The following is a 25,250-nucleotide window of genomic DNA, read 5'->3' on the forward strand; positions in this document are numbered from 1 at the left end:
AGGTTCCATGGGCAGTGTCCAGCAGTGCAGCTGTGGTCAGAGTTAACAGATATAAAAGGGATGGCTCCCTTGAATGTTCATAATGGGCATCTTAATACTAGGGCTCATCCAGTCTCAGGCAGCACAGAATAATAGGAGCCCCTGCTCTCCTGCCAAAGCAGAGCACAGCTGCTTCCAGGGAAAAGTAGCAAAGTGGAGAGTGCATGAGCCCAAAGAATGGCTTCCAGAGAGGAGAAGGAAGGGCCTGGCCAAGCCACGCCTGCTCCAGTCCTCCCTGGAGCTCACCCTGTGCAGAGCAGCAGCTCCCACGGCAGAGAGGGAAGCTGGAGGAGGGAGGAGCAAGGACAGGAGCGTGGCTCCTGCTGCAATCTTTCCATCAGGGAACTTTGGTCAGAGAAGAGCTGGTTCCCTTGACACAGTGATGGCTCTGGCATGCTCTGCAGACAAAACCCCAGCTAAATTCTATTCCCCTTGGTTGTTTCCTCCACTGTTTTGACCATAAGACTCACAGAACCAGTTTTGAACCGAATTCCCTCTAAGCCAGGTGGTGTCCCGTGTGGCTTTGGCTTCTAGACTCCTGACCTGCATGCAGGTGGTTCTTATGGAGAGGAGGAGGGAGTTCAAGGGCCTGCGTTGGGACATGAGAAGCCTAATCCTGCAGGAGGTGACCTCTTAGCTCTCAGGTTTCTCTCCTCTGTTTTCCTGGCTCAGTTCCTAAATCTGTCCCGCCCCCAGGTTGGGCTTGACACCTCCCTCCTGGACTCTCTGGAGGTTTATTGCAGTGGTTCAATGGTTGCCTATGGCTGACTGCTGCTCCCCATGGCTCCTGCTGCCCAGGGTGACAGGTGGGCATCCTGGGGTTCTACCTGCCTGCCCTAACTCTCTCCTTTGCCTGCACCACGAAACACACCTTGCCCACCATGGGGGTCCACCCATCTCCTTTCCACCATCCCCACTCTGGCACCGATGGGCTCCATCGCACTACCCACCATGGGGAGGTCATGGGGAGGTATCTGACACTGGTACGCTGGGCCCAAGCCTGGCTCTGGCATGCGTGAATCTCAGCAAAGCACCTTACAGGTGCAGACCAGCTCACTGGAAGAGCAGCCAGATATTCATGTAAAACATAACCCTGCCCACCCCCACCCCAAAGTGTCAACAAACAAACAGCCAGTAAATGCCTCAGAATTAAACATCTCTTGGCGAAGGTGGGAAAGTCAATTTTGACACTGTTAAGAAAAAATACAGCCTAATTTCCGTTCAATTGCACCAAATTTACTGCCTGGATTCTCATTAACTACTGTCAAGGGAGAACCAGATAGACAAGATAAATTATGAAAAAATTACTTTTTTTAATGTACAAAAAGACTTATTTACAAGTTGAGCATGTCATCTCAATTCATAGCATGTAGAAAAAGCTAAAAATGTTTTGGAGATATAAATTTGGCTGGACGATTCACCTATAGTATATTCAGGGATGATATCTTCTGCACAAATTATATACAGGTTGGGGATGGCAAGCACAGTCCTATCTTGGGAAGTGAGCATCTGCCACCAGAGCCACAGACCCTTGGTGAAGGCTCAGGACTGTCATTTGCAGTTGGCATCATTTCTGGATCTTAACAAGGAGTTTGATATCCTGGGACACAGAGGGCCCAGAGAATCAGCTCTGGACCCTGTCCACAGGCTGTTGAGAAGTTCCTCACAGGAGCCAGGGTCACAGCCAGACTGAAGCTGAGTGACACAGTTGTTTTGGTTAGGTTGCCACGAATTCAACATGAGGTTTGGGGTGTGTGTGCCGTGGGAAGATGCACTGATTTACCCTATGTATGTTCAGAAATAATGTCTTTTTGGAGCCAATTCCAAATTCCATTTGCAGGTGGGGCTTGGTCACACTGAATGGAGAAATTCTGTGACCATCCCTCAGGGTCCAAGAGTCAACCCCTTCTCCCTCCCACCCCCACCCAAATACCATGCAGGATATCATTCTCTGCCAAATAACCAGGGGTGGCAGAGGTTAGGGAATCCAGAAGTTACAGGGACTGCACTTTGTGGCTTGGCGTAGACCACTGGGCTGCTGGCGACTACTCACCAGCCTGCACCATCCGCAGGAGGCTGGGCACAGCTGCCCTCCAGCCTGGAGCTGTCCATGGTAAGGTGGGCAGACAGTGCCCTGGAGAAACAGGACTAGGTAAACATGCGACTTCTTCCTACTGTGAGACCTTGAGCTCTCGTGTGCCCTCAACTGCTGGAGGCCTCGTCCTTTCCTAACCCACAGCAGGGCCAGCAGCCCCGAGGTATTTAGAGACAAACGTTCTTTTCAGGAAGGGCTACTCTCTACATGCAGGGACACTGTAAACACGGCGGGGAGAGGCCGGAGCAGCTTCTGGGCTGGCCCCAAGTACACCTGTTCTTTCCTTTTTTATGGTGATACTTACATATTTTATTCAATCATGTATGTGTGGGCAATCTGCTGGTCCCAAACACTGTTTTAGCGGGTAGAGATGCCAGCTCTACCAAACCTGGAGTTAGGATATGTTTCCAAAGCATTTGGGTGGAATGTGCTTTTTCCTCTGTGGCAAAGGACCGTGGAGACCTCAAGACTTAAGTTTAACAGTAGGCAGGAATTCCTTTTCCTTGTAGGTGGCAGAATGAGAAGCCCATCTTCCTTGAGCACAATATCCAGTATGGCTTTCAGATTCAAACCCAAATGTGGCTCCCTGGCCTTCTTTCTGCATGCACTTGGGGAGCCCTTGGCTGATGTAATCCCTCATTAGGCAAATGGCAGAGGTGAAGCAGCAAGAACTCAGTGGGTCCCACCAACACCAAAGGCTGGCAAGGACTGTGAATGAGTTTTTCATTACTTCCTTTCCTTTCCTATTGAGACTTTTTTTTTTTTTTTTTTTAGTGTTTTGAAAAATAGTCCAAAGGACCAGAGGATACTCATAAACTTTCTCTTAATACATCTTCAGTCTGAACCAGCCATTGGCAAAAACCTCTCAGGCCTATTTAATACTTTCCTGGAAAAAGACAAAATCAATGCAATTCCCATGCTCTGGGGACAGGACAATCCCTTCAGGCTTGCTCAGCACCAGGGGCTTGGGCCTTAGGTCATCATGTTCAGGAATTTGTTCTCCTCAGCCAGGCTGGTGAGCATGGAGCTCATGTCCCCAACAGCCATGTTGCTGATGCCCGTGGGGATGGAGGGCAGGGTCAGGGAGTTCCGGGGGGTGGTGAGGCGGGAGGAGTTCTGGGAGAGGTTGTGGAGGAGACTGGGGCTCAGTGCACCCGAGAACAAGCTTGAGTGATCGCCGTCATCCATGATGGCATCGAAGTCGATCTGGGGGGCCTCTAGGAGCTGGGAGTCCACCGTGCTGGACACCTGGTTGACTCCTGGTGAGGGCAAAGACTGGGGCTGGATGCTGTCCGGGCAGGCCTGTGGCTGTGGCGGCTGGGGCCGCATGGCTGGGCAGCCTCCGTGGCTCTCCAGGCCTCCATTCTGTTCATACATGTGGATCTGGCCATAGTAGTGGAGCGTGCTGTGGTCCTGAGATCCGCCTGCATCCTGTGGAGGTGGCTGAGGAGGCAGTGACACCATGGTGCCCATTGTTCCCTTGGGCACAGCCTCTGCTGTCTCCTGACTGACTGACATGGCAGCCATGGCCTGGCTAGTGGCCCTGGCATAAGCCAACTGCTGCCCAGCACGTACCCCACGGTGGCGGCCGATGGGGCTGGGCTCGAGGGGTGGCCGGGGTTGTACTAGGCCAAAGGTTGATGTAGCCGCCCCCACTGTGCCCTGCTGGGGCTCCATGAAGCCAGGCTGGTGGGAAGGCAGCAGGCTGGAGCCCTGGCGGTAGCCCTCCTGACTCAGGGGGCCTGTCAGGTGGTGGCTCTGCTGTGGATAGCTCTGGGTTGAGTGAGATGGTGGTACCCCAGTCAGTGCTGAATTGGGGACCCCAAGTTCCCTGTGGTGGCTGCCCATCATGGAGGGGTCAGAGGCAACTTCCATTTGCTGAGGAAGCCCCAGGTGGCCTGGCTTGGCTGCCATGTTGCTGCAGGATGGGGGGAACGGGTTCAGGGTCCCACTGACTGTGCTGGGGCTCAGCTGGGGGTGGGCTTGGCCATAGTTGGTGTGGGGGCTCACTGCAGTGGTCATGCTCAGACACTGAGCGCCTGTGGCTGGCGGTCGCAGCGGTTGCATATAGTTTACTCTGGGTGCAGAGGGGGCTCCACTACGGGGCTGGAGGTGTGGCTGGGTGCTGTCCAGGCCCCCAGGACTGGGCTGTAGGCCTTGTGGACTGTAGCCTGGGTACTGGCTGAAGGCTGGCTTCTGTTGCACCACAGCCAGGTTGCCCTGAGGAAAGTGCGGAGGTTTCACCTGGCCGGGCAGGGCGTCCACGGTGCCAGAGCTCACCTCGTTCCATTGAACAGGCATGTTATTTTTGTTCAGGTTGGAGGGTGCCCCATAGCCCAGCTGGCAGCCTCCCAGCGCAGGGCCAGAGGGGCCCACATTGGAGTCTGCAGCCACCAGTCTGCGATGGCCGTGCATCCCCGGGCTGGGCAGTCTGGGGTTCTCAGGGAAGCTGGTGCTTTCTGTGGGATATACCTGCCTGGTGCTCTCATCCAGGGCCCCACCCGCGTGTGCCTTGATGTACTGTACCACGTCATCCGGCAGCACCAGGTCGTCCTCCGGCAGTCCCAGGTCGGACTCCGGCCCTGGGCCGTCCATCCCTGCGGCCATGGCCTCCATTACCACGTTCTCGCTGATGCTAGGTGGCCTGGGAGAGTAAGCAGTATGGGCCAAGCTGCCGTCGGTGCTTGGGTGGCTCTGCAGGCGCAGGCCTCGCCTTTCTGTGCAAGGCAGTAGTGGGGCCGGGTTCACGTTGTGGGCGCTGTGGAAGCGCTGCACCCTCGGCAGAGCTAGGGCATCAGGCCGCCGCACGGGGTCGCTGGCCCGTCGCGTACCACTGCCCGGTGCCTCGTGGGGGAAGGCAGGCGCAGCCCCTGTGTGGCCATGTCCTTGGCCGTAGGCCGGCCCATCACTGCCACGCCGGGGCCCCAGTGGGTGTGGACAAGTGGAGGGCAGTACACGCTCAGGTGCGTCCAGCAGCGCCAGCCGGGTCCTCAGGCTCATGCGCTCCAGGCCGGGAAGTGGTGTGGGCGGTGGCCCGCCGGTGGCCGCTGCGTACTTGGCCCGCAGGCTGTACTGCTGTGCGGGCGTGAGGTTGAGCAGTCCCGGGGCGCCGCCACCACTGCACTGGCTGGCCTCGCTGGAGCGTCGCGAGGCGTCTGTGGAGATGGGGTCGTAGGAGTCAGCGGAGCTGGCGTTGTGTGGGCGGCCGGCGCCCAGGGGCGAGGCCTCACTGGAGCGGCGGCTGGAGAAGTAGGGGGAGATGCCAGAGGAGCGGCGGCTCACAGTGTAGGCCGAGCTGATTGTGCTGGTGGAGCTGTCGCGACGCTCCTGCAGCTGGCTCAGCATGGTCACCTCACTCGCTGACAGCTCAGACAGCCGTGGGTTGGGCAGCAGCCCTGTAGGACCTCCGCCCCCAGGGCCGCTGAAATTTTCCAGGCTGGAGCCTGTGGGGGGAGCAGAGTGGTCAGCTCTGGGGCACAAGGACCACGGCTGTCCACGACCCAAGAGATTCCATAAGAGGCTGAGTTCAACGTCATCAGCAGCAGTCCCTCCAATAGTTAGAACAGCAAATCTTCCCTAGGATGGGTGTGTCACAGTGTTCCTAACAATGGGCTATCAGTTCCTGGAGGGTTTAGGGCCTGAGTGACCAGTGCCTAGTGCAATGCTGGGCACACAGTCGGCACTCAAGACATGCTTGCTGAAGATCCCTTCCATCTCAAAGCATGGGCTGAGCACAGCGCCACCTCCTCCAGGAAGCCCTCCCCTTCTGCCCAGCTGGACATGCCTTCTCCTTCCTCTGCACAGCTCTACCCTTAGCTATGTCTTCGGTGCTACTTGGCTCACTCTGTAGTAGAGTGGGAATCCAGTGGCAGGGCCTTTAGACCACTGTCCACAGCAGGTGCTTAATAAATGACTGGAAAAGGAAGAGGATGATGAGAGTGTCCAAGGCCTACCTCTTTTTAGGGGCTACAGGGAAGCAGCATGGTGCAGTTGAAAGCATGGGCTTTGGAGCCCCACAGGACTAGACTATGTCTTACCCTGAACTTGATTTAGATGGGGGCACTTCCCGGGCTCTCCATTTCCTTCTCTGTGCAATGTGCTAGTGAGTGGTTGGTGGGAGTGGATTTGGCTGATGCAGCCCCAGGTTCTCTCCCACCCCACCCATAAGCCCTGGGCCTCTACTCACCACTTGCCGGGAGGGGAGGCAGCTTGGTGTTCCGGGTGTGTGGAGCTGGGCCAGCCCACGAGCAGGAATCCTTGAGCGACTTGAGCTTCTCCCTCTTGAGCTGCTCGAACCGGTGCATGGCGGTCCCGTGCTTGCGCAGCTGCAGGCCACCAGTGGAGGGGGCAGCCAGGGCTGGGGCGTCGGCCCCAGGGGGCGTGTCATCCAGCGCTGTCAGGTCTCCCAGGCTCCCGGGCCCCGTCCCCGGCATCTCCACGCCACTGTCATTGTTGGGGGCACTGCCCAGGGGAGAGGGCTCGCTGCTGCAGGATGACTGGGCCCCGGGGCTGGACTGACACAGCTGCAGGGATGAGGTAGAAATCACAGGCTCAGGGGGGTGCGGCAGTGCCTGGTCCTGCATCCACCCCGCATCCCCATCACACAGCATGCTGGGACAGGGAGGTGGGTGGAGGAAAGACGCCATCTCAAAGAGGAACTTGCAAACCATCACTTGTTGGTCTGCATGAGATGGTCAAGCCACTTCATTTCTCTTAACCTTGGCCTTCCCAGCTACGACATGAACCTGACTGCCGGCCGTGCACCTGGCACGGGAAAGGTCCCCAGATGGCAATGAAAGAAGGTGCTGACGAAGTACCAGCAACAGCGATGTACCAGGATGAAGCAGGGGGCAAAGAAAGACGTGGTGCCTTCTACTGGGCACGGCCGTCTCAATAGGCCAGAGGGAAAAGGGAAGGGACACCCAGGCCAGGGAGTGCAGGACACAGCCTTGACGGAATGGCACTGCCCTCCCTCTCCCTTGGGGTGGAGTGGGGCAGAGAGCTCATGATGAATGTGTACAGCCAAGACAGACGCAGAACTCAGGCTACCTCCAGTGGGGCCTGGGATGGGACCTGGATGAAGCTCACCCTGGATGCAGCACCTCAGGGCTCATTTCTGGACCCAATGCCCCCCAATCCCAGCCCTTCCTAGAGAAGCCGTGATGCTCCCTCTCATTAGTGCACAAGCTCTAGGCAAACAGGGTCCTTCCAGGCCTTCTTGCCCAGGCACTGCCCACTCTCCAGTGCTTGGTCTTCAAGAAACTCTAGGTTGGTCCACCTGCCCGTAAGCCTGGACTTCCATCTCTCCTCCTTGCTGGCTGTACTGCAGCTTGATTCCCTCTGTTCCCCACACCTGCCAGCTGGCTCCTGCCGCCAGTCTTTTCCTATTCTGATAGGCCACGTCCAGTGCCCTGCCGTCTGCCTCTCCAAACCCATGGTCTGGGCCCAGGAGGCCTGGACTGACAGGTCAGTCTCCACCTGGGCAGTGATACTGACAAGAACCCCGCCCACCCTCGCTCGCCCCTGCCCACCCCCACCCCTACCCGATTCCTCTGCTCACCTCAGTACCGTCTATCCTTAGGGGAGGTACAGTTGGGAAAGAGGTGGAGACAAAGAACAGGTGGTTAGAACAAAAGGAGCAGAGGCCAGAGGGGAGGACACAGAACAGGACAGAGGGTTGGGGACCCGCAGCAGCCCTCTGGTATTGGTTGGAGAGGCAGACACGCAGGGACCACCCCCGCCCGGCAGAAACCAATGTGGGGAGCAGGCATCCTCAGCCCCGGCTCCGGCCCTGTCACAGCTGCCCAGCAGGAGCTGGGTCACTGAAAGGGACCTGCACAAGACAGGCTCCATGTGAGGCCCAAGGCAGTAAAGGGAGAAAAAGCTGAGTTGGGGAGAGGAAGGACATCATCTCGCCCTTAGGCGGGGGACCCTAGAGCAGAGCCCACACCCTAGAGGGGGCCTGGGCCCAGGGTGGAGCTGTGGAAGTGCTCTCTGCCAGCTGGGCCGCCCAGCTCTGCTTACCCCGGAGCTCTCGGTCTTGATGGCTTTGATGTGCAGGCAGTCTTCCACTGCCTGGCTGCTGCTGCTGGCCTCGGCACTGTCCTCAGACCCCCGGCCACCAGGCTCAGTGCTGGCCTCGTTGTCCCCATTCTCCTTGAGCAACGAGGCACGGAGATGCACATCGTTGCGCTGCTTCTTGGTGACGTGAGCGTCTGGGCCGTGGACTGTCTTCACATGCTTCCGGAGGGAGCTGGGGTCAGTGTATCTCTTAGTGCAGCCTGGAATTTTGCAGATGTAGGGTTTCTGGGAAGAGAACCAAGACTGTATCATGGATGGGGACATGGAGACAAACCCCAAATGGGTGTACTCCCTGTTCTGAAGCCATCCCAAGCCCCTGGATAACCAGGCTGGCACTGCTGGTAGGCACTCTACTGCATTTATAGCCGGTGCCCTGTGCAAGGAGCATGCCAGCCCCAGGCCCACAGGAGCCTGGCCCAGCCGGCTCTGTACCACCTTTTCATGCAAATTGAGTGCATAGTCAAGGGTGCTCTTGCTACAGACACTGGGGCACTGGTCAGAGAGACTTTGAGAGGGACACATGTCTCCCTTGTGAGCCAGCACCAGAACCCTGAGGAGGGTAAATGGATTCAGAGAGGCAAAGACACTTACTGATAACAGGATTAACACCCAGGCCTGCAGAACTCCTTCCTGGGCTCCAACCTCCCCCATGCTCACATCCATATATAGGCACACACCCAGCCGCACCCACACCTACACCAAGCCCGCCTCCCACAGCTATCCATCAAACACACAAATGCACACATGCACATACATCAGTCCCTATTCATACCTACACAGACATGGATACACTTACAAACACATGTACCCACCTAAGCCACCCCCAACCCCCCACATCTACACACACACACACAAACACACACAAAACCTCCTTTTCAAGGTTGGCTCTTATCAGTAGAGACCCTTTGAGGTTCAAAGGCCTTTTGGAATTCCTCTAACTTCTTACAAGCATTGAAGCAAGGTCCATTTGGGGCCTACACCTTATCTAAGCTATTAGAAATGCTCTTTTTAAGTCTGACTGTGTGACTGGGTTGGAACTGGGGCCAGGTGTCTGAGGGCACCTGCTGGTTTCCCACCCTGGGCTCTCAGCCCTGCCAGGGGCTCTGGTTCCCCAGGGAGAGAGAGTACTGGGTACTGGGCCCCATTGACAGGGAGCTAAGAGTCACAGTAGACTCAGGCAGCACTGGGGCTTCTGGAGCAGGAGCAGCATGTCACTCAGATGGCATCACAAGACAGCTGATCCACAGCAGGACCCCTGGTGTGGATGAAGCAATGTCCCTGGGTGTTTTTGCAGCTGCAGAGGAACCAGCACTCCTGGGCTCTAAACCTGTGGCACAGCTTACACACTAGCTAACCCTTCATCTGAGTGTTTGTTCCTCCTCTATAGGACAGTACCCTGCAACTGGACGAATAAGGAGCAGACGTATGTCTCTGGATACATCAGGCATTGGAGATGAGAGTCCACTCTTTGCCTTGACTTTGGCCTCATGGCAGCATTTATTTTTATCACAGGGAGGAGGCACAAAGAGGGTAAGTATGCATGGAAACTTATGGGGTATCTTCTCTTTCAAAAGAGGATAGCCGGAGCGAGGGAGACTGGCGCGTCCAGGTCTCTGAGTGCTGGTCTGCGTCCAAGGATGTGCAGCAAGTGAGTAGGGGAGAGGGGCACCCAGGCACCTGGCTACCTACTGCCTACAGGTGTCTGCACGCTGCGGGCCGTGCATTTGCGCTTGCGTCCGCGGGCCCCTGTGCGCACGCGCGGTGGGGTACCTCGTTGGAGTGGGTGCGGTTCTGGTGCTTGGCGCGGTCCGAGGCGTTGGAGAAGGCCTTGTTGCAGCCCTCGTGCTCACACACATAGGGCTTTTCCCCGGTGTGGGACCGCAGGTGTGTCTTCAGGTTCTCCAGGCGAGAGTAGGCCTTCGAGCAGCCTTCGAACTGGAAAGAGGTGGAACAGTCAGGGGAATGGTTCAGATCCAAGGCAGAAGCCTCCCACCCCAGGAGCTGGCGGGCAGCCTCCTCCCCAGCCCCAGTCCCAGCCCCAGCCCCAGCCCCGCTCAGTTTGGACCCAGAAGCCTGGATTTCAGCACTAACAGTTAACATTCCTTGCAGAAAACTGGGAAGGAGCAGAAAAGTACAAAGAGTTCACACAGATCAAAGATCTTAGTGGAAAAGCTATACTACAAAACTATGTTTACATATGTGTGTGTGTATCAAGGTATATATTTAAAACTATCAAACTCTTAGAAGAAAATGGAGTAAAATCTTCTTGAACTTGGATCAGGCACTGATTTCTTAGATACAATAAAATCATAAACAATTAAAAATTTGGATTTGATCAAAGTTAAGCTTTTGTGTCTCAAAGGAAATTATCAACAAAACAAAGACAACCCTCAGAATGGGAGAATGGGAGAAAGAGTTGCAAACCATGTCTGAGAGGACCTAGTACCTAGGTACATAAAGAACTCTTACAACTTTTTGTTTGTGAGTGTGGGGAGTGGTACTGGGGATTGAACACAGGGTAGGGGGTTTATATGATTATGATTATATGTCTAACCCTTTGTATTTTTAAATTTTGAGACATCATTTTTCTAAGTTGCTGAAGCTGGCCTTGAAGTTGTAATCCTCCTGCTTCAGCCTCCAGAGTTGCTGGTATTACAGGTGTGCATGACCATGCCAGGCAAGAACTCTTACAGCTTATCCACAAAAAGACACCCAAATAAAAAACAGGCAAAAAAACTTTGAGTAGAGAGTTCTCCACACACACACACACACACACAAAGAAAACAAAATAAAAACCAAGAAAACACCCCAAAACTTAAGCAAAGTGGTTTCTAATGCATCATTGCTCAAATTGCTCCAGCTGTGACTCACCAGATGCTTTTCTGCAGGGTACTATGGAGTTGGCCTTTCTTCCCAGTGTCCCCAAGTCAATCAAAAAGTGGGCTATGCCACAGGGCTCACAATCAGACAGCCATGGTGATACCAGCACACCTGTACCCTGGTTACTGAGTTGCTTGTGCCCAAATAGCAAATTCACTGAGATCTGGGTAGCAGGAGACCAGAGGTCTCCAGGACTCAAGCCAGGCAGAGAGCCAGGGTGGGAACAGACAGGATGACCCATCAGCAAGACCTGTCCCCATGCTGCTGCTGTGGCCTGTTCCACCCAGGCCTGCTTACAGTCAGCACAGTCAAACACGACCCCTCTTGCCTGGCGGACGTGGGTCCTAAGGAGGCTGCGGAGGAGGGTGCTCACCGTGCACTTGTGAGGCTTCTCGCCCGTGTGCCTCCGCATGTGAACCACCAGCATGTACTGAGCCTTGAAGGGCTTCTGCTCCCGTGTGCAGGCCTGCCAGCGGCACACGAACTCCTTCTTCTCCCCGTGGATGTGCTCGTTGTTGATGTGCTGCCAGAGGAACAAGCCCAGGAGCTGGTGAATCCAGCTGCCCGCTCACTGAGCCCCGGGAGCCACTGCCATGGGTGGCCCCAAGCCCCCTGAATCATGGCTGGCTGGAACTGGGAGGGGCTCCAAGTGCAAACTACACACTGGTTTCAAAGACTCAGACTGAAAAAATGTACAATGTCTCAATAACTTTGTTTTATACTAATGGTATTGGCGATGTATTTCAGCTATTAATTAAACAAAATATTAAGCATCCTTAATCTGATATCTAAAATGCTCCAAGATGCAAAACTTTCTGAGAAATAACTCAGTGCCACAAGTGGAAAATTCTATGGTCCATCTCACATGACATGTCACCTTCAAAATGCAGGTGCACTAAAAATACAGAATCAAATTACCTTCAGGCTGTGTGTATAAGGTGTACACAAATCCCAAGTGAATTTCATGTTTAGACTTGGATCCCATCTCCAAGAAACCTCACTGAGTATTTGTAGCTATTCCAAAATGCAAAAAAAGTTCCCAAACCTGAAACACATCTGGTCCCAAGCATTTTGGATAAGGATTGTTTTTGCTAGCTATTTTAAAATTATCTTTGTCTGTTTCTTTGTACTTTTTTTTTTTTTTTGGTGGTACTGGGGAGTGAATCCAGTACACTTAACCACTGAGCCATATCCCCAGCCCTTTTTTGTATTTTATTTAGCGACAGGGTCTCGCTGAGTTACTTAGGGCCTCACTAAGTTGCTGAGGCTGGCTTTGAACTTGTGATCCTCCTGCCTCAGCCTCCTGAGTTGCTCAGACTATATGCATGCACCACTGTGCCTGACTTGTACTATTTTTAATGCTTCTAGGAAATGCAAAATTGCATACATGGATTGCATTTGTGGCTTGCAGTCTCCTTATTCTGGACAATGTAGCCTGGACCTCTGTGACCTATAAATCTGAGCATCAGGCACTTGGTGGCACCTGATTATAGAAGACAAAAAGCCATCAGGCACCGTGCAAGGACCTGTGCAAAGGCCCAACTGTCAAGCCTACAAATGCCACCGCTGGAGCAAGTAAACTATACAGCACTTTGAACTTCCAGAGAAATCCTCTCATATTAGCCTCACTTTCTATTTTTAAAGTCTTTCAAATGATCAAAATGCTTCCTGACAATGCCTTTCATTTTTTCTTATTGGTTTACTTAGCAACAAATTGTTAATAATTGACTGGGGGCTCCCGCTCGACAATCCGTCTTCCCAGGGAGCAGACAGAGGCAGAGCTGGTGAAAGAGGCCCCTCCTCTCTTGCAAAGCAGCCTGCTCTTTCCAGTGTCAAGTGGAGGTGGCTACCTGCAGCTGCAGGGACAGTACTGGGCACTGCAATCTTCCCTTCTAGGTCAGAACCCTGTGCCTCCTCTTTGGGATACATCCTTGGTGTCCTCACCCCTCCCACCCCCAGATCTGACCCTCTCTTCCTTTAGCCATATTTAATCAGTTGAGCTGCTCCAAAAACCCCAGCTCCAATGGCCTCTTCCACATGTATCCCAAAGAGGTGGCACAGGTTGAAAAATCATGTTTGGGTTTCAGAAAGGATTAGCTAAGACCCTGAGGTGCAGGCTCTGTCTGTATCAGCTGCAATGGGTTTGCTGGTAAATTCTGGTGTCCTGGGTGACAATGTTGGGAGGAGAAAGAAACCTACAGTATTTGGGAATGAACCACCATGGAAGAAGCAGAGAGAGTTGGTGTGTTCTAAATGCCACATTCACAGAGCTCTGTGACTGCACACAGAGGGGTTTGGTGTGAGAACCACCCAAGGGGCTATGGGGACTGGGAGTAAGAGGCTGGAGGGACCTGCCAGTTTGCAGCATCTGCCTTGTGCTGGTGAATGCGACGTCATATTTATATCATATCATTTAATCTTGACGCCCCACCCCCATTGGGCAGGCATCACCTGCTTTTATAGGAGTGAAAAGTGAGGCCCACAGAGGTTAAGTCATCTTCTCAGAACCACTCAGCAATGGTGGAGTCAGGTTTGAAGTCAAGAGCCTCCATGCTAAGCCCCTGCTCCTCCTGTACACGTTACCCCTTGACTACTACCATAATGGATGCTGCTACAGAACAGTTTAAAGTGGGGACAGAAAGGCACACCTTGAAGGACATACTGACTATGTAGCCTTCTCTGATTGCCTCAGCTGTCAGAATCCAGGCATTTCTAAGTAGCTCCACTGACTCCCATATATACTGGGTATCTGCAAATGGTCTACAAGAGGAATTTACTAACCTTTTCCTCCATAGGAGAAACTTTTTTCAAGTTTTAGAGTCAGATTTATTATTAGAGAACCTGGCTGGTTTAATTAATCTTATTTCCCTTTGTGCAATGGCTGCTAGGAAGTTTAGGACAAGAAGGTGTGTGTGTGTGTGTGTGTGTGTGTGTGTGTGCGCGCGCGCGCGCGCGCGCGCTATAAACTCAGAGCACTTGATTTTAATATGAACTCTCTTCCTGGCTTCACTTTGTTGTTCCCTTTTCCCTGATTTTCTCATTCACTTAGTCTTTGACTCATGTGCTACACATGTATTTGGAAGTCTTGTGGAAACAGGCAGAACACAAATAAGTAATTATGCCTCCCACGCGCAGAGGATATGGCCCAGGATTCTCCTGGGGCCTCCCCCGTCAGCCTCTTGTTCCAGCAGAGGCACTGGAGGCTCAGGGTCCAGTGTGGCCAGGGCTCCACCCACCATGGGCAGAGTGCTGGGGATGTGTGGGAGTGGAGGCTTACGTGCACCAGCTGCTCCTGCGTGTCGTACTCCTTACTGCAGTCCTCCCAGTGACAGTTGGTCTCGTAGATGACCACCTCGGCCTCCTGCTTACAGTCATCCCTGTCCAGGTCTTCCTTGAGGTCAGCCAGCTGCTCCTGGGGAGGAAAAGACCACACCCACATGAGCCATGTCTAGCTCCTGACCCTGAGGACAGGTCACTGTTAGGCCTGTGCAGACTATGCCAAGGACCCTGAGCTGGCAGAGATGTGGACACACATGGACACACATGGACCTGTGCAAATTTGTACACACACACACACACACACACACACACACACACACACTCATCAAGAAGAGCCCCATCCATAGATCTGCTTATCAGGCAGCTATCCTGGGGCCCCTCCTTCCTCTAACACTGGCTTGTTACCGCCAAGGTACTCCATCACATCCTGTTTCTACTGACAGGCAAGGAGAACAGGAGAGAGCAGGGCAGTGACTTTTGCTTGTTTGGTTTGGTTTCCACTGTGGGGAGCTGGGTAGGCCCCACAGGCTTTGGAGGAGGAACGTTTTTATTTATAAAGTATGCAGAGAATGCTCCTGATGGAGGTAACAGAAAACCAATATGCATCTCCCTTAGATTTGTTACTCTCCTGTTGTTCCTCTGAAGCAGCTGGATTCATAGGCAGGACAGGGCTACGGTCTGCTAATTGCCCTGCAGAGCCAACGTGCTCCAGCACATTCTCCCTGCACCAGCCCCGAAATGCCGTCTGCATTCTTGTATTGTGGCGGGGGAACCTGAGGCTCTGGAAGAGGTTGAATCGCCCTTCCTCACCCTCAGTGAGACTGCAGCAGCCTAGATCTGAACTTGAGTCTCTCATATTAGGGCCCATGTGGCCATTTTGAGGAGGTGAATTATAGGGCTTCCTCCCCCAAGCTGGTGCTAACCCAGAGCCGGCCAAGGGAAGCCTCTGAGCCATGGGGACAGACCAGAGTAACCTGTAAGGGTTTGGGAAGGCAGGGAGAGGCACAGATGCTCAGGTTGAGAGAGGCAGGGCCCCAATGTTCTGTGGAGGACTTTCTACTCATTTGCCAGGCAGGCATGGAACAAAGCCAAGTGAACAGGTGATATTACCAAGACTTGCTTTATATTTCAAACTATTTTCAAAAACAGCAGGAAAATGTTGTATCTTTCCAAATAGCTTCTGGGGACAATATGTACAGTGCAGGCTAAGGGGGATAATCTCTTGCCATGGTCAAGAGCCCTAAAGTACACTGGCTCCTGAGACTTAGCCAAGCTGAGTCCATTTCTAGGGGCGCAGAAATCAGGATCATGGCTCCCGGCAGTGGGGTGCAGACTCACATCCCCACCTGATTTTCCACTGGGACTGCAAAGAACTCTTCCAAACAGGCTCTTGGTTCTTTCGCAGGGTACCTTTAAATAAGGCACTCTCTGAGAGGAAACTAACAATGTGTAACTGGGCTGCATGGGGATCATGGAACAGGACCATCAGGAGCGCCTACTCCTGGGTCGTTAGCAGCAGAGGATTGTTGAAGTGAGACTGTGTGGAGAAGGGATCACAGGGTCTCCTAATGCCACTCCTAACACATTTGAAGAAAAAATGGGAGTATTTTGCTATTTTCATACACTGAAGGCTCTGGTGGCTACAGACAAGACCCAAAGAGGCTGGTGGACTGATGTGTCAAGTGGAGGAAAGTTCCAAGGCCATGAGCACAGGCCCCTTGGCCACACTGGGCATCAACCCTGCCTGCAATTTTGAGAGCTCAGCAGAGCAGAGATTCATTCTGCTGCATTCTCTGCCAAGGCAAGGCTGGCCTATCCACCTTGCTGTGAATCAGGGCTCAGTGACATGGGGACCACCTCCTCATGATAAAATGCTCCTTCCACGGACATCACCAGCAGCTGCTTTAAGCAGGGAGGAGGGGTCTGTGCAGCCCACCTGGGCTGAAAGGCGGTCACAGGGCCCCATTGGTGGGTGGGACATGGGCCTCCCAGGTGCTCAGTGTCTGACTCCCGCCCTGTCCGCCATTCCAGCATGTTTATCTTCCTCGGATATGTGCTGTCCTCATCAATTTCAATGGCCCCTTATGATGGCCAGCCTCGTGAAAGCCATGCATCATGTAGAGACTGGTTTTGGTGTCAGCGAGGGGAGAAGAATTTGTCACCAACCCCTCTGTTTGTCTGACAATAACAGGACCCAATATTTCATGAAAATTAAGTGCCCAGAGCATGCCCGATGGTTTATAGTCTTGATAAAGGATGGCCTGGCAGGTGTGGGGAGACAGGGACAGGAGGCACCAAGCATCCTTGGTGGCCGACCTGGGGATTCTGTAGTAACAGATGGCAACTGGGTCAGTGTGTGAGGGCTTGGTAGGCCAGGTGGCTTACCTCCAAGGTCAGCAGGCATGCCATGCCCTTTGCACGACTGGCCCTGGCTCCAAGAGTGGGGATGACCTGTCTGCCATCTTGAGGCATTAGAATAAGTGGCAGAGCTTCTAGAGGGACCTGCACAAGGGTCTTGGCCACACAACAGGTCAGCCCCAGGTTGTGAGCTGCTGCTTCTCACTCTTCCTGCCCCAAATCATACTTCCTTCCCTGTCCCAAGGTGATCCAGGAGCTAGGCTGAGCGTCTGGGTGGATGCAAGTCCAGTGACCTTGGAGGGCCAGTGACAGTGAAGAAGATGGAGGGCCACCCAAGCGGCCTGAGACACTCAGGGACGTGAGCAATGCATCTTGGCTGAGGCTCAGGCTGCTCAAGACTGAGGCGGGGAGAGAGGGCTACAGCAAGGGACAAGGTGGAAGGGTAGGTGGGAGTTCGTTCATTCGTTCATTTTACGAACACGTACTATGTTTAGGCTGCTGGGGACAGAGCTGTGAGACAGTCATGGCTCTGGGAACAATCTCACCCTCTCTGATTCACTCATCCACTCATTCATTCATGCAGCCACCCAGCCACCCAGCCACCCAGCCACCCAGCCTTCCATCCACTTGATCATTCATTTTCACCCACAGGTGAAATGCCCAAAAGCAGCCAACCCAGGAGAGCTAGTCTGGTCCCAGCTCAGGGACAGTGAGGGTGGCAGCAGGTTACCTGTGTCAGTCTCAGTGGGGAGGCTGGTCGCAGGCCCTCAGCTTCAGTCTTGACCTTGCTACGCTTGTGAATGGTGATGGGGTTCACGGTGCTGCTCACAGCCGACTCGCTGCTCTGCTTGTTCTGAGAGAAGGTGCAGAGGACAGCCTGTCACACAGGTGCAGGATGGGACACCCCAAATTCAGTTTGGGCTCTACCTCGGACCCCTCCCCACACAGAACATATGGGTCAACGCTGTGATTGAAGTATCAGAAGTTGAGTCTCCCAGCCTGGTCCTCCAGCTACGGGCACACCCAGGAAGAAGCCCAGACCTCGGCCACCAGCACCTCCCTTTCCAGGCAGCTGCCACCTCCAGCTCTCCGAGGGGTGGAGGAAGATAGAAAAGAGACCCCTTTGGAAAATGCTGGTCACCCTTGCTCGTGTCCTGATGAGGTTCAACTTCTTGGCTTTCCAGAGCAGGGGTGGCCAGTCCTGGGCGCAGGACACAAAGGCTGGCTTTTTGGCAGAAGGGCTAGTACTGCAGTCTCAGACGACACTTCAAAAGCCTACTGGAACTGTCTGGGGAGGTGCTGGGGCCACCTGAAGCCCTGGGATGTAGAGGGAGAACACTCCGCACCTGTCTTGTCTTCCAGGACGTGGCCATATCCAGACACTGCCACCCGCCAGGCAGTGGCCTGGGGCGGTCGTTTCCGCTCTAGGATTGTCTTCCTGAATACCACCCAGGACCCAGGGTCCACGGGGTGTTGTGCACACATAGGAACAGTGACCCAGCTGAGGCGACAGGTCCCTATTTGTGGATGAGTCAGCTCAGGCTGAGAGAGGTAAATTCATTTGCTGCAAATCAGGAACCAAGCAGGATTTGACAATTCCAAAGCCTGTGCCTTGTCTATACAACCCTGTCCTTCTAAATTCCCAGCTGCAAAATAAGACCTCACTGGCTGCCAGGTGTCGATGACACCCATGTGTGCCAGGTACCTTGCTAGGATGCCCAGGTGTGCCTAAGGCCCATTGGAGAGTCAAATAAGGTGTTTGAAAGCCCTCAGGAAACGCGTGCTCTAAGATGAAACTGCACAAATGTCATCACTGCTCCTTCATCCATTCATTTCACATGCTGTGCATGGTGTGCCTACATGGTGCCGGACCCTGTGAATTGGAGGGTTTTTCCATCCACTCATTATGTTTATTGGACCAGAGACAGCAGAACCCAGAGGCTGGACGCTTGCCATGGACAAAGCCCAGGGCTCCTGACCTGGCCCAAGGCCCTTCCATCATTCAGCCTCTCTCACCCAGAAGACGTCCCACCATCCAGCCTGGGGCCCAGAGTCCTTCCACCATGAGTTGGCAGTGGATGGCCTTCGCAGGACCAGCTGAGTACACGGTGGCCACCCTCTGCTCCTCGGGCCCACCTACCTGGTTGGCGTCACTCAGACAGTTGCTGCCGCTGCTCAGCTGGGTGGACACAGCACTGATGGAGGGGAGGGCCATGGGCTGCTGGGCCAGGAAGGTAGGTGAGGGCTGGATCAGGGGTGGCGTGTGCCCAAAGGCAGAGCCCAGGCCTCGCTGCTGGCTCAGGATCTGCTGGTAGGCCACGGGGTTGATGGGATGGGGGAAGGTGAAGGCTGGGCTGCAACAGAGAGCAGGCAGGGGCAGAGGAGCAGGCATGGGGGCCTCTGTTAGGCTGGGACTTCCCAGATACGCACGACCCTGCCCAGGGGACAGAGATGGGCATGGTACGAATGGCACCATTACTGTGTCTTTCCCTCACTCAAGAACCAGCAGTAGCTCCCATTTGCCTGTCTTTGGGGCCTTTAAAGCTTGGCTCCTGGGATGCAGCCTTCACCCCTGGCAGGTTGTCCCCCAGCAGGTGCCAGGCTCCATTTCACCCCCACATCTTGGCCTCTCTGCTGCTCTGGAGACACGTCTCCACATCACTGCTCACTCTCTGAATCCCATTTGGCTCTGGCGCCTGTTCTGTTACAGCCTTGTCCATACCCTGGACGAGGTATTATGTCCATTATTCCCTCTCATTTAATGTCTGCACTTCTAAGCTGTCAGGTCACTTGTCTAAGCCACTCTTCCCACAGCAGGGGACTGAGGAAACGCTGGTGACTCTGGACACCAGGCCCTCAAAGACACCACGGCCTCCCGCTTGCCCCTTCTAGCCTCCCAGGGTGGGGCGCCACGGCCCTGTTGTGCACCACTTGCGATGGCGTGGTCCTGATGACGTTCTCCTCTGTTGGCCTGCTTAGATGGCCTCCTTACTGCTTTTGAATTCATGCTAAGGCCCCAAGTGCGGATTCACAAATCAATCATTTCTCCTCAGGTTGAAAGTACCAACTGAGAAGCCAGACCCTCCCCGGGGGGCCCAGGCCCAGCTCCCAGTTCTCAACCCTCTGCTTGCTGACCGCGCTCACCTGAGGGCACCTGCCGACAGGTGCCCGTAGGAGCCGCTGGCGGCCGAGCTGCTGCGCGAGTTGTTGATGTAGGCCACCAGCGAGTTGGGCGAGGTCCGGATCATGCGCTGCAGGTCCAGGCTGGCGTCTGAGAGCGGGGAGATGGACAGCGCCCGCTTGCGGCTCAGCCGGGGGGTCACCCGTGGGCTGGAGAATCGCGACACTGTAGAGCAGCCAACAGGAGTGGGCATCAGCAGGATTGAGGGAGGCTGGGGAACGGGGGAGCGCCACCCAGGCGGGGAGCAGAAAGAGCCCACGGGGACGTTCTCGTGGGAATCTCAGCTTTCTGGCTGTGGGTTCTCCGACAAGGCTCATGTCTCTCCCAGACTCAGCTTATTTATCTGCCAAATGGAGCTGATCAGAACAGGTGTTGAAGGAATCAAGAGGTGGTTTCTCACAACAAGCAGGGCATGGCCCGTGTCTCCAGCCCCCTGCCCTTTCCAGACCCACCCCAGGGGCAGCCACTCCTCTAGTTTGGATCTGTAAGGTCCCCCAAAGGGTCATGTGTTAAAGGCTTGGTCCCCAGCTCCATGCCACTGGGAGGTGGTGGACTCTTAAAGAGGTGGGACCTAGCGGGAGGGCTTTAGGTCACTGAGGGGTTCCCTTGAAGGGGTAGTGAGGCCCGGCCTCTTCCTCCTCCTCTCTTTTACGTCTGTGACATGAGGGGAGTGGTTTTGCTCCCACCATGATGTGCTGCCTCACTATAGGTCCAAAAGTAACAGGGCCAGTGGGTTATGGACTGAAACCTCTAAAACTGTGAGCCAAAATAAACCTTTTCTCTTTATAAGTTGATTATTTCAGGTATTTGTTACAGTGCTGGAAAGTTGACTGACACAGTTGTTCTTCCAGTTTCTAACACACAGCTTAGTGTTGCCTAATTTTGAGCTTTATGTAAGTGAATCATAAATTCTCTTTCATGTCTGAATTCTTTCTGAATTGTGAGATTTCTCCATTCCATTGTGTGTGACAGTAACTGGCTCATTCTCATTGCTGTAGAGAATCCCAGGGGCAGGAGAGTGAATGGAGTTAAGTGTTCCAAGGTCATGGATCATGTTGCAACTGGGATCCCACTAAAATTACCACCCCCTGCACACACCGTGGTAGCCCACTTGCTAAGCAGAGCCCTGGATGGCAGGCTCTGTGCTCCCAGCCTGATGCCTGGGACTTTGGCTGGCTCTCCAGAACCTGTGAGGACAGGGAGTAGACAGGAGCAGCAGCAGGCAGGACAGTGTGACAACACACGAAGCTCTCCATGCTGGAGTCCCCGAGGCTCCAGGGACTTGCTGCTTTGAATGTGCACCCCCCACATGCATGCACACGCACACGTGTGCCCTACCTGACCACCCTTTGGATACACTGCCACCATCCCCAGCTGCTGTTGCACATACTTGGCCTCAGGAAGGAGAGAGGTCAGCCCAGACCAGGGCCATGGCTCCCCTGCCTGTGGCTCCAGTCCACCTCTGCTTCCCTTATAGCAGCCTCCCCTAGTAGGATCCAGGATCTCTCCTCCAGACACAGGAGTCGTCTCACCATCACTGGTGACACTGCACCTGCTGAAGTTTCTTCCCTATCCAGGCCCAGCCTGAGCCCATTTCCTCTTTTTAAAGGCGTCTACGGCAGAACCCACCTCCGGGGCTGCCCTGAGATGTGAATTATGTGATGTGGGACCTGGCTCACGGCAGGGCCTTTCTAGCCCTTCATGCAGTGGCCTCTTCCTGGTCCCTGCCTGCCCCTCAGTGGCTTCCAGGTCCTCGCCGCTGCCTGTGCTCGAGGCTCCCGCCTCCTGTCCCTCCGTCTGCTCTGGCACAGGGCACGCCTGGCTCAGCCTCATGCTCCCGCAGCTCCTCTAACAAAGTCCTGGCCTCTTGGCCTCAGGGTTATGTTTGTTTGTGCAAGTGTTACCACCTGTCCCTAGAGCTGTGGGAGCAACTGGGGATGGGGCGATGAACCTGAGGCCCCTGACTCCCCAGAAGGCTAGGAGAGTGCACAGAATCCACACCTGCCAATGAAGAGGGGGCACAGCTGGGGATCCAGGGGGGCCTGCAGGACAACCATGCCTCATGGTCATGCTGTCCACCACCAGGGAGTCCTGGGAATCCCTGGAAAAGCCCCCTACTGTGGGCTACAGAAAGAAACATGTCTCCAAGGATGTGGAGGAGGATTCCCACAATTCTTAGGCCAGGAAGGGGTTCTTGGATTTCTTTCCCAACTGCCTCCTTCATGATGTGGGGAGTCTGAGGTCGCAGAGGGGAGGAGATGGTGCTGGGGACAAAGGGGCTCTGGGCCTAGGAACGCAGACCCTGGTTGGAGCAGTGGTGGGAGAGCTGGGGTGGGCACAGGGCACCTGGGCTGGTGGTCTCCTGGCAGCTCTGGCTTGCAATCCAATGGGTGGCAGACACTGGGCGGCCCGTGCATCCCAGACTCGTCCACCACGCTAACACGCATGTGACCTTCTACATTCTATACTTTGTTTCCTTTTCTAATTTTATTTTGTTGGTTCTGTTTAGTTATGTATGGCAGTATAATCCATTTTGATATAATTATACAAGCACGGAATAGATCCGGCTCTAACTCAGACCCCAGTGCCTCTCCTTCCCCTTCCTTCTCCACACCTCTGCTCCTTTTCCTCTTCTGCTCTTTCTGCCATCTGCCATATTTAGTTTTTAAATTAACTTCTTGTGGCTGTACACCATGGTGAGAGTCACCGCGGTAGGTTCGCAGATGCACACAGCAGAGTCGTGTGGGATTCGTTCTTGAAGGTGAAGTAGTTTCGGAAAGCTCCCGGGGGAGTAAAAGTTGAGCCAATCAGAATACTCTTCTCTACATGTCTCTGCCCTTGTCCTTGTCAGCTCAGAGTTTTTTGGTTTTGGCTATTTACTCTATGAGGACAGCTATGGGGATGCTCTGGTTAGACTGGTTTCTAATATATAAACTTTCCAAGGACACAGTTTCTAATACATATATATATAAATAATATATATAATATATATATCAACCACCAGCCCAGGTGCCCTGTGCCCACCCCAGCTCTCCCACCACTGCTCCAACCAGGGACTGCGGTCCTAGGCCCAGAGGCCCTTTGTCCCCGGCACCGTTTCCTCCCCTCTGCAGACTCCCCACATCCACGAAGCAGGCAGTTGGGAAAGAAATCCAAGAACCCCTTCCTGGCCTAAGGGTTGTGGGGGAACCTCCTCCACAGTCTCAAGGAGATGCTTCTTCCTGTAGCCCAGCAGTAGGGGCTTCCCCAGGGATTCCTTGGAAAGTTTATATATTAGAGACTTAATTACCAAATTCACATGTTGATGGTATTTGAAGATGGGACCTTTGGGAGGGAATTAAGGTTAGATGAGGTTCCAAGGGTGGGCATGGCAACTTCATAAGAAGAGGGTGACCCTAGCTTGCATGCATGCTCTGTCTGGCGCTCTGATGCCCTTCATCGCATTGCAGCAACAAGACCCTTGCTTTTGGACTTCCCAAACTCCAGAATTGTGACCCAATAAACTTCTATTCTTTATACATTTTCTAGTCTGTTATACATTTTGTTATAGTGACAGAAAATGGCCTAGCATGCATAGGTACACAAAAGGTACTCCATAGATGCTTTTGGGGATGCTGCTTGCTTGGTTCCACAGAGGGGCTGGAGCATAGCAGGTGGCTCATGCCTCCTTTGTGCTGTAGCAGGAAGGATCCCAGGTCACATATCTGACATGGAGACAGGGAGCACAGAGGACCAGGGGGGCAGATCCACTATGTGGCCAGCACTGAGGCTGTGCTGCAAACATGATCCTGCATGCTTGAAGGAGGTTGTCAGACTGTAAGCAGACTTCCTGGCCAGTTAGCCTTCAGGACCAGTGTGCTCCTTGCTTGGTATTCGGGTAAAAGCCTATTCTCAATTCTTGAGTGATCAATAGCACAGAGGCAGCCTCTATCTAGTGACACTGAGGTCCCTGGTCTCATTTAACAGCCAATACCACCTTCCAATATCAGCTTTGCAGGTAAGGAAACTAGGCTTGGGAAGGTAGTGATTTGCTCTCAGGCACAGGACTGCAGAGGATTTGAACTTGGGTCCAAAGGTGTCGTGCTGTGTGGCTTCCCTAGGGATACCGCCTATCTTCAGAAGGCTTGGGAGAAGGCCAAGGTCAAGAGGACACTCCCTCTCCACAACTTACGGGAGATCTGAATACTGAACTTCCAAACAGCCAGCTGCCTGCTTGTCCTCTCCTGTCTGAACAGCAGCTCTGATGCAGCAATCTGCCTCCTCCTTCCATCCTGGTCTGTCCCTCGCTGCTCCTGACCTTGACAAGTACAGTAGCCCAGGAAACCCAGGTGTTGGCTAGAGGCTTCCTTTCTCCTTCTCTGCACAGCTAAACCTGCTGAGGTGAGCTCCTGAACCCCTTTTCAAATCTCCTTTCTCTCAAATTCCACTTCCTAACCCAGTCCAAAGCTTCTTGAATCATTCCAGAGCTCTAGGCTAACTTCTGTCCAATTCACCTTCCTTACTCCGGCAAAAGAGAGCTTTTCAGCTTGCAAAGCAGATATATCCCTGCCCTCCCCTGTAAACCTTCCAAAGCTCCCTAGTGCTATGGCAAGGAAGACCCATTGCCATTATGGAAAATGCCTACATCGTGGCCCTACAGGGCTTGGTAGTAACCCACTGGCCTCCTTCTTCCCCCCTTTTCAGTCCCCTGCATAGGAACTTTGTTCAGCAGCATCCTCTGCCTGCCAGCTCTCCCCTGCTCTTGCTCAGACCTCAGTCAAGTGGTTCCCTCCCGCAGGAAGCCTTCTCTGACCTTCCCAAGTGGGGCAGCTCCTCCCTGCAGCCAGGCCTTTCTCTCCAAACAAGGGTCACACTGGTGCATCTGCATAGTTGCTGTGATTGACAGCTTGCTTCTGTCTCTCCCCTTCATGAATTAGGAACTCAAACATCCTCCTGCCACCAACATGAGATCCCCGACACTCAAAATACAGCTGGCCCACTTGCAGCCATGGAGAGTCGAGGGACAGCAAAATCACAGCCACCAAAACTCAACCCTTCTTGAATGGCTCCGTGGCAGGGCTAGGTCCAGATCCAAGCACTTGAAAGTGTTAAGCAAGTTATACCTGCCCCTTCAGGAAGAGGCCCTTATTATCTTTGTTTTACAGAAGAAAAACAAGGGTTAGGGAGGTTAAGTAACAAGTTCAAGGCCACACAGCCAGGAGAAATGGAGACCAAGACTGAGACTCAGGAACATGGATGCCAAAACCACTTGCCTATGCCCAGGGTGGGGACTACAGGTGATTTGGAAGATGTATGACTATGGAGGATGGACAGACAGATACACACACACACACACGC

At 53.8% G+C, this 25,250-nt stretch overlaps 1 protein-coding gene across 3 annotated transcripts in view; it reads right to left on the reverse strand.

Annotated features, from left to right (window-relative positions):
- Positions 1 to 1,241: 1,241 nt before the first annotated feature.
- Gli2 (GLI family zinc finger 2) overlaps positions 1,242 to 25,250 on the reverse strand; it is a 243,406-nt gene continuing 219,397 nt past the window's right edge. For all 3 annotated transcript variants that reach the window (XM_047547721.1, XM_047547722.1, XM_047547723.1), the window contains exons 6-14: positions 19,877 to 20,078; positions 18,873 to 19,086; positions 17,463 to 17,585; positions 14,373 to 14,507; positions 11,469 to 11,618; positions 9,986 to 10,150; positions 8,159 to 8,440; positions 6,321 to 6,657; positions 1,242 to 5,577 (exon numbers count right to left, since the gene is read on the reverse strand). In XM_047547721.1, the coding sequence (XP_047403677.1) occupies positions 3,107 to 5,577; positions 6,321 to 6,657; positions 8,159 to 8,440; positions 9,986 to 10,150; positions 11,469 to 11,618; positions 14,373 to 14,507; positions 17,463 to 17,585; positions 18,873 to 19,086; positions 19,877 to 20,078 (4,079 nt within the window). In that variant the 3' untranslated portion in view covers positions 1,242 to 3,106. The remainder of the gene's footprint in view (positions 5,578 to 6,320; positions 6,658 to 8,158; positions 8,441 to 9,985; positions 10,151 to 11,468; positions 11,619 to 14,372; positions 14,508 to 17,462; positions 17,586 to 18,872; positions 19,087 to 19,876; positions 20,079 to 25,250) is intronic.

Source organism: Sciurus carolinensis, chromosome 3 (genome assembly GCF_902686445.1).
Source record: "Sciurus carolinensis chromosome 3, mSciCar1.2, whole genome shotgun sequence".
NCBI lineage: Eukaryota > Metazoa > Chordata > Mammalia > Rodentia > Sciuridae > Sciurus > Sciurus carolinensis.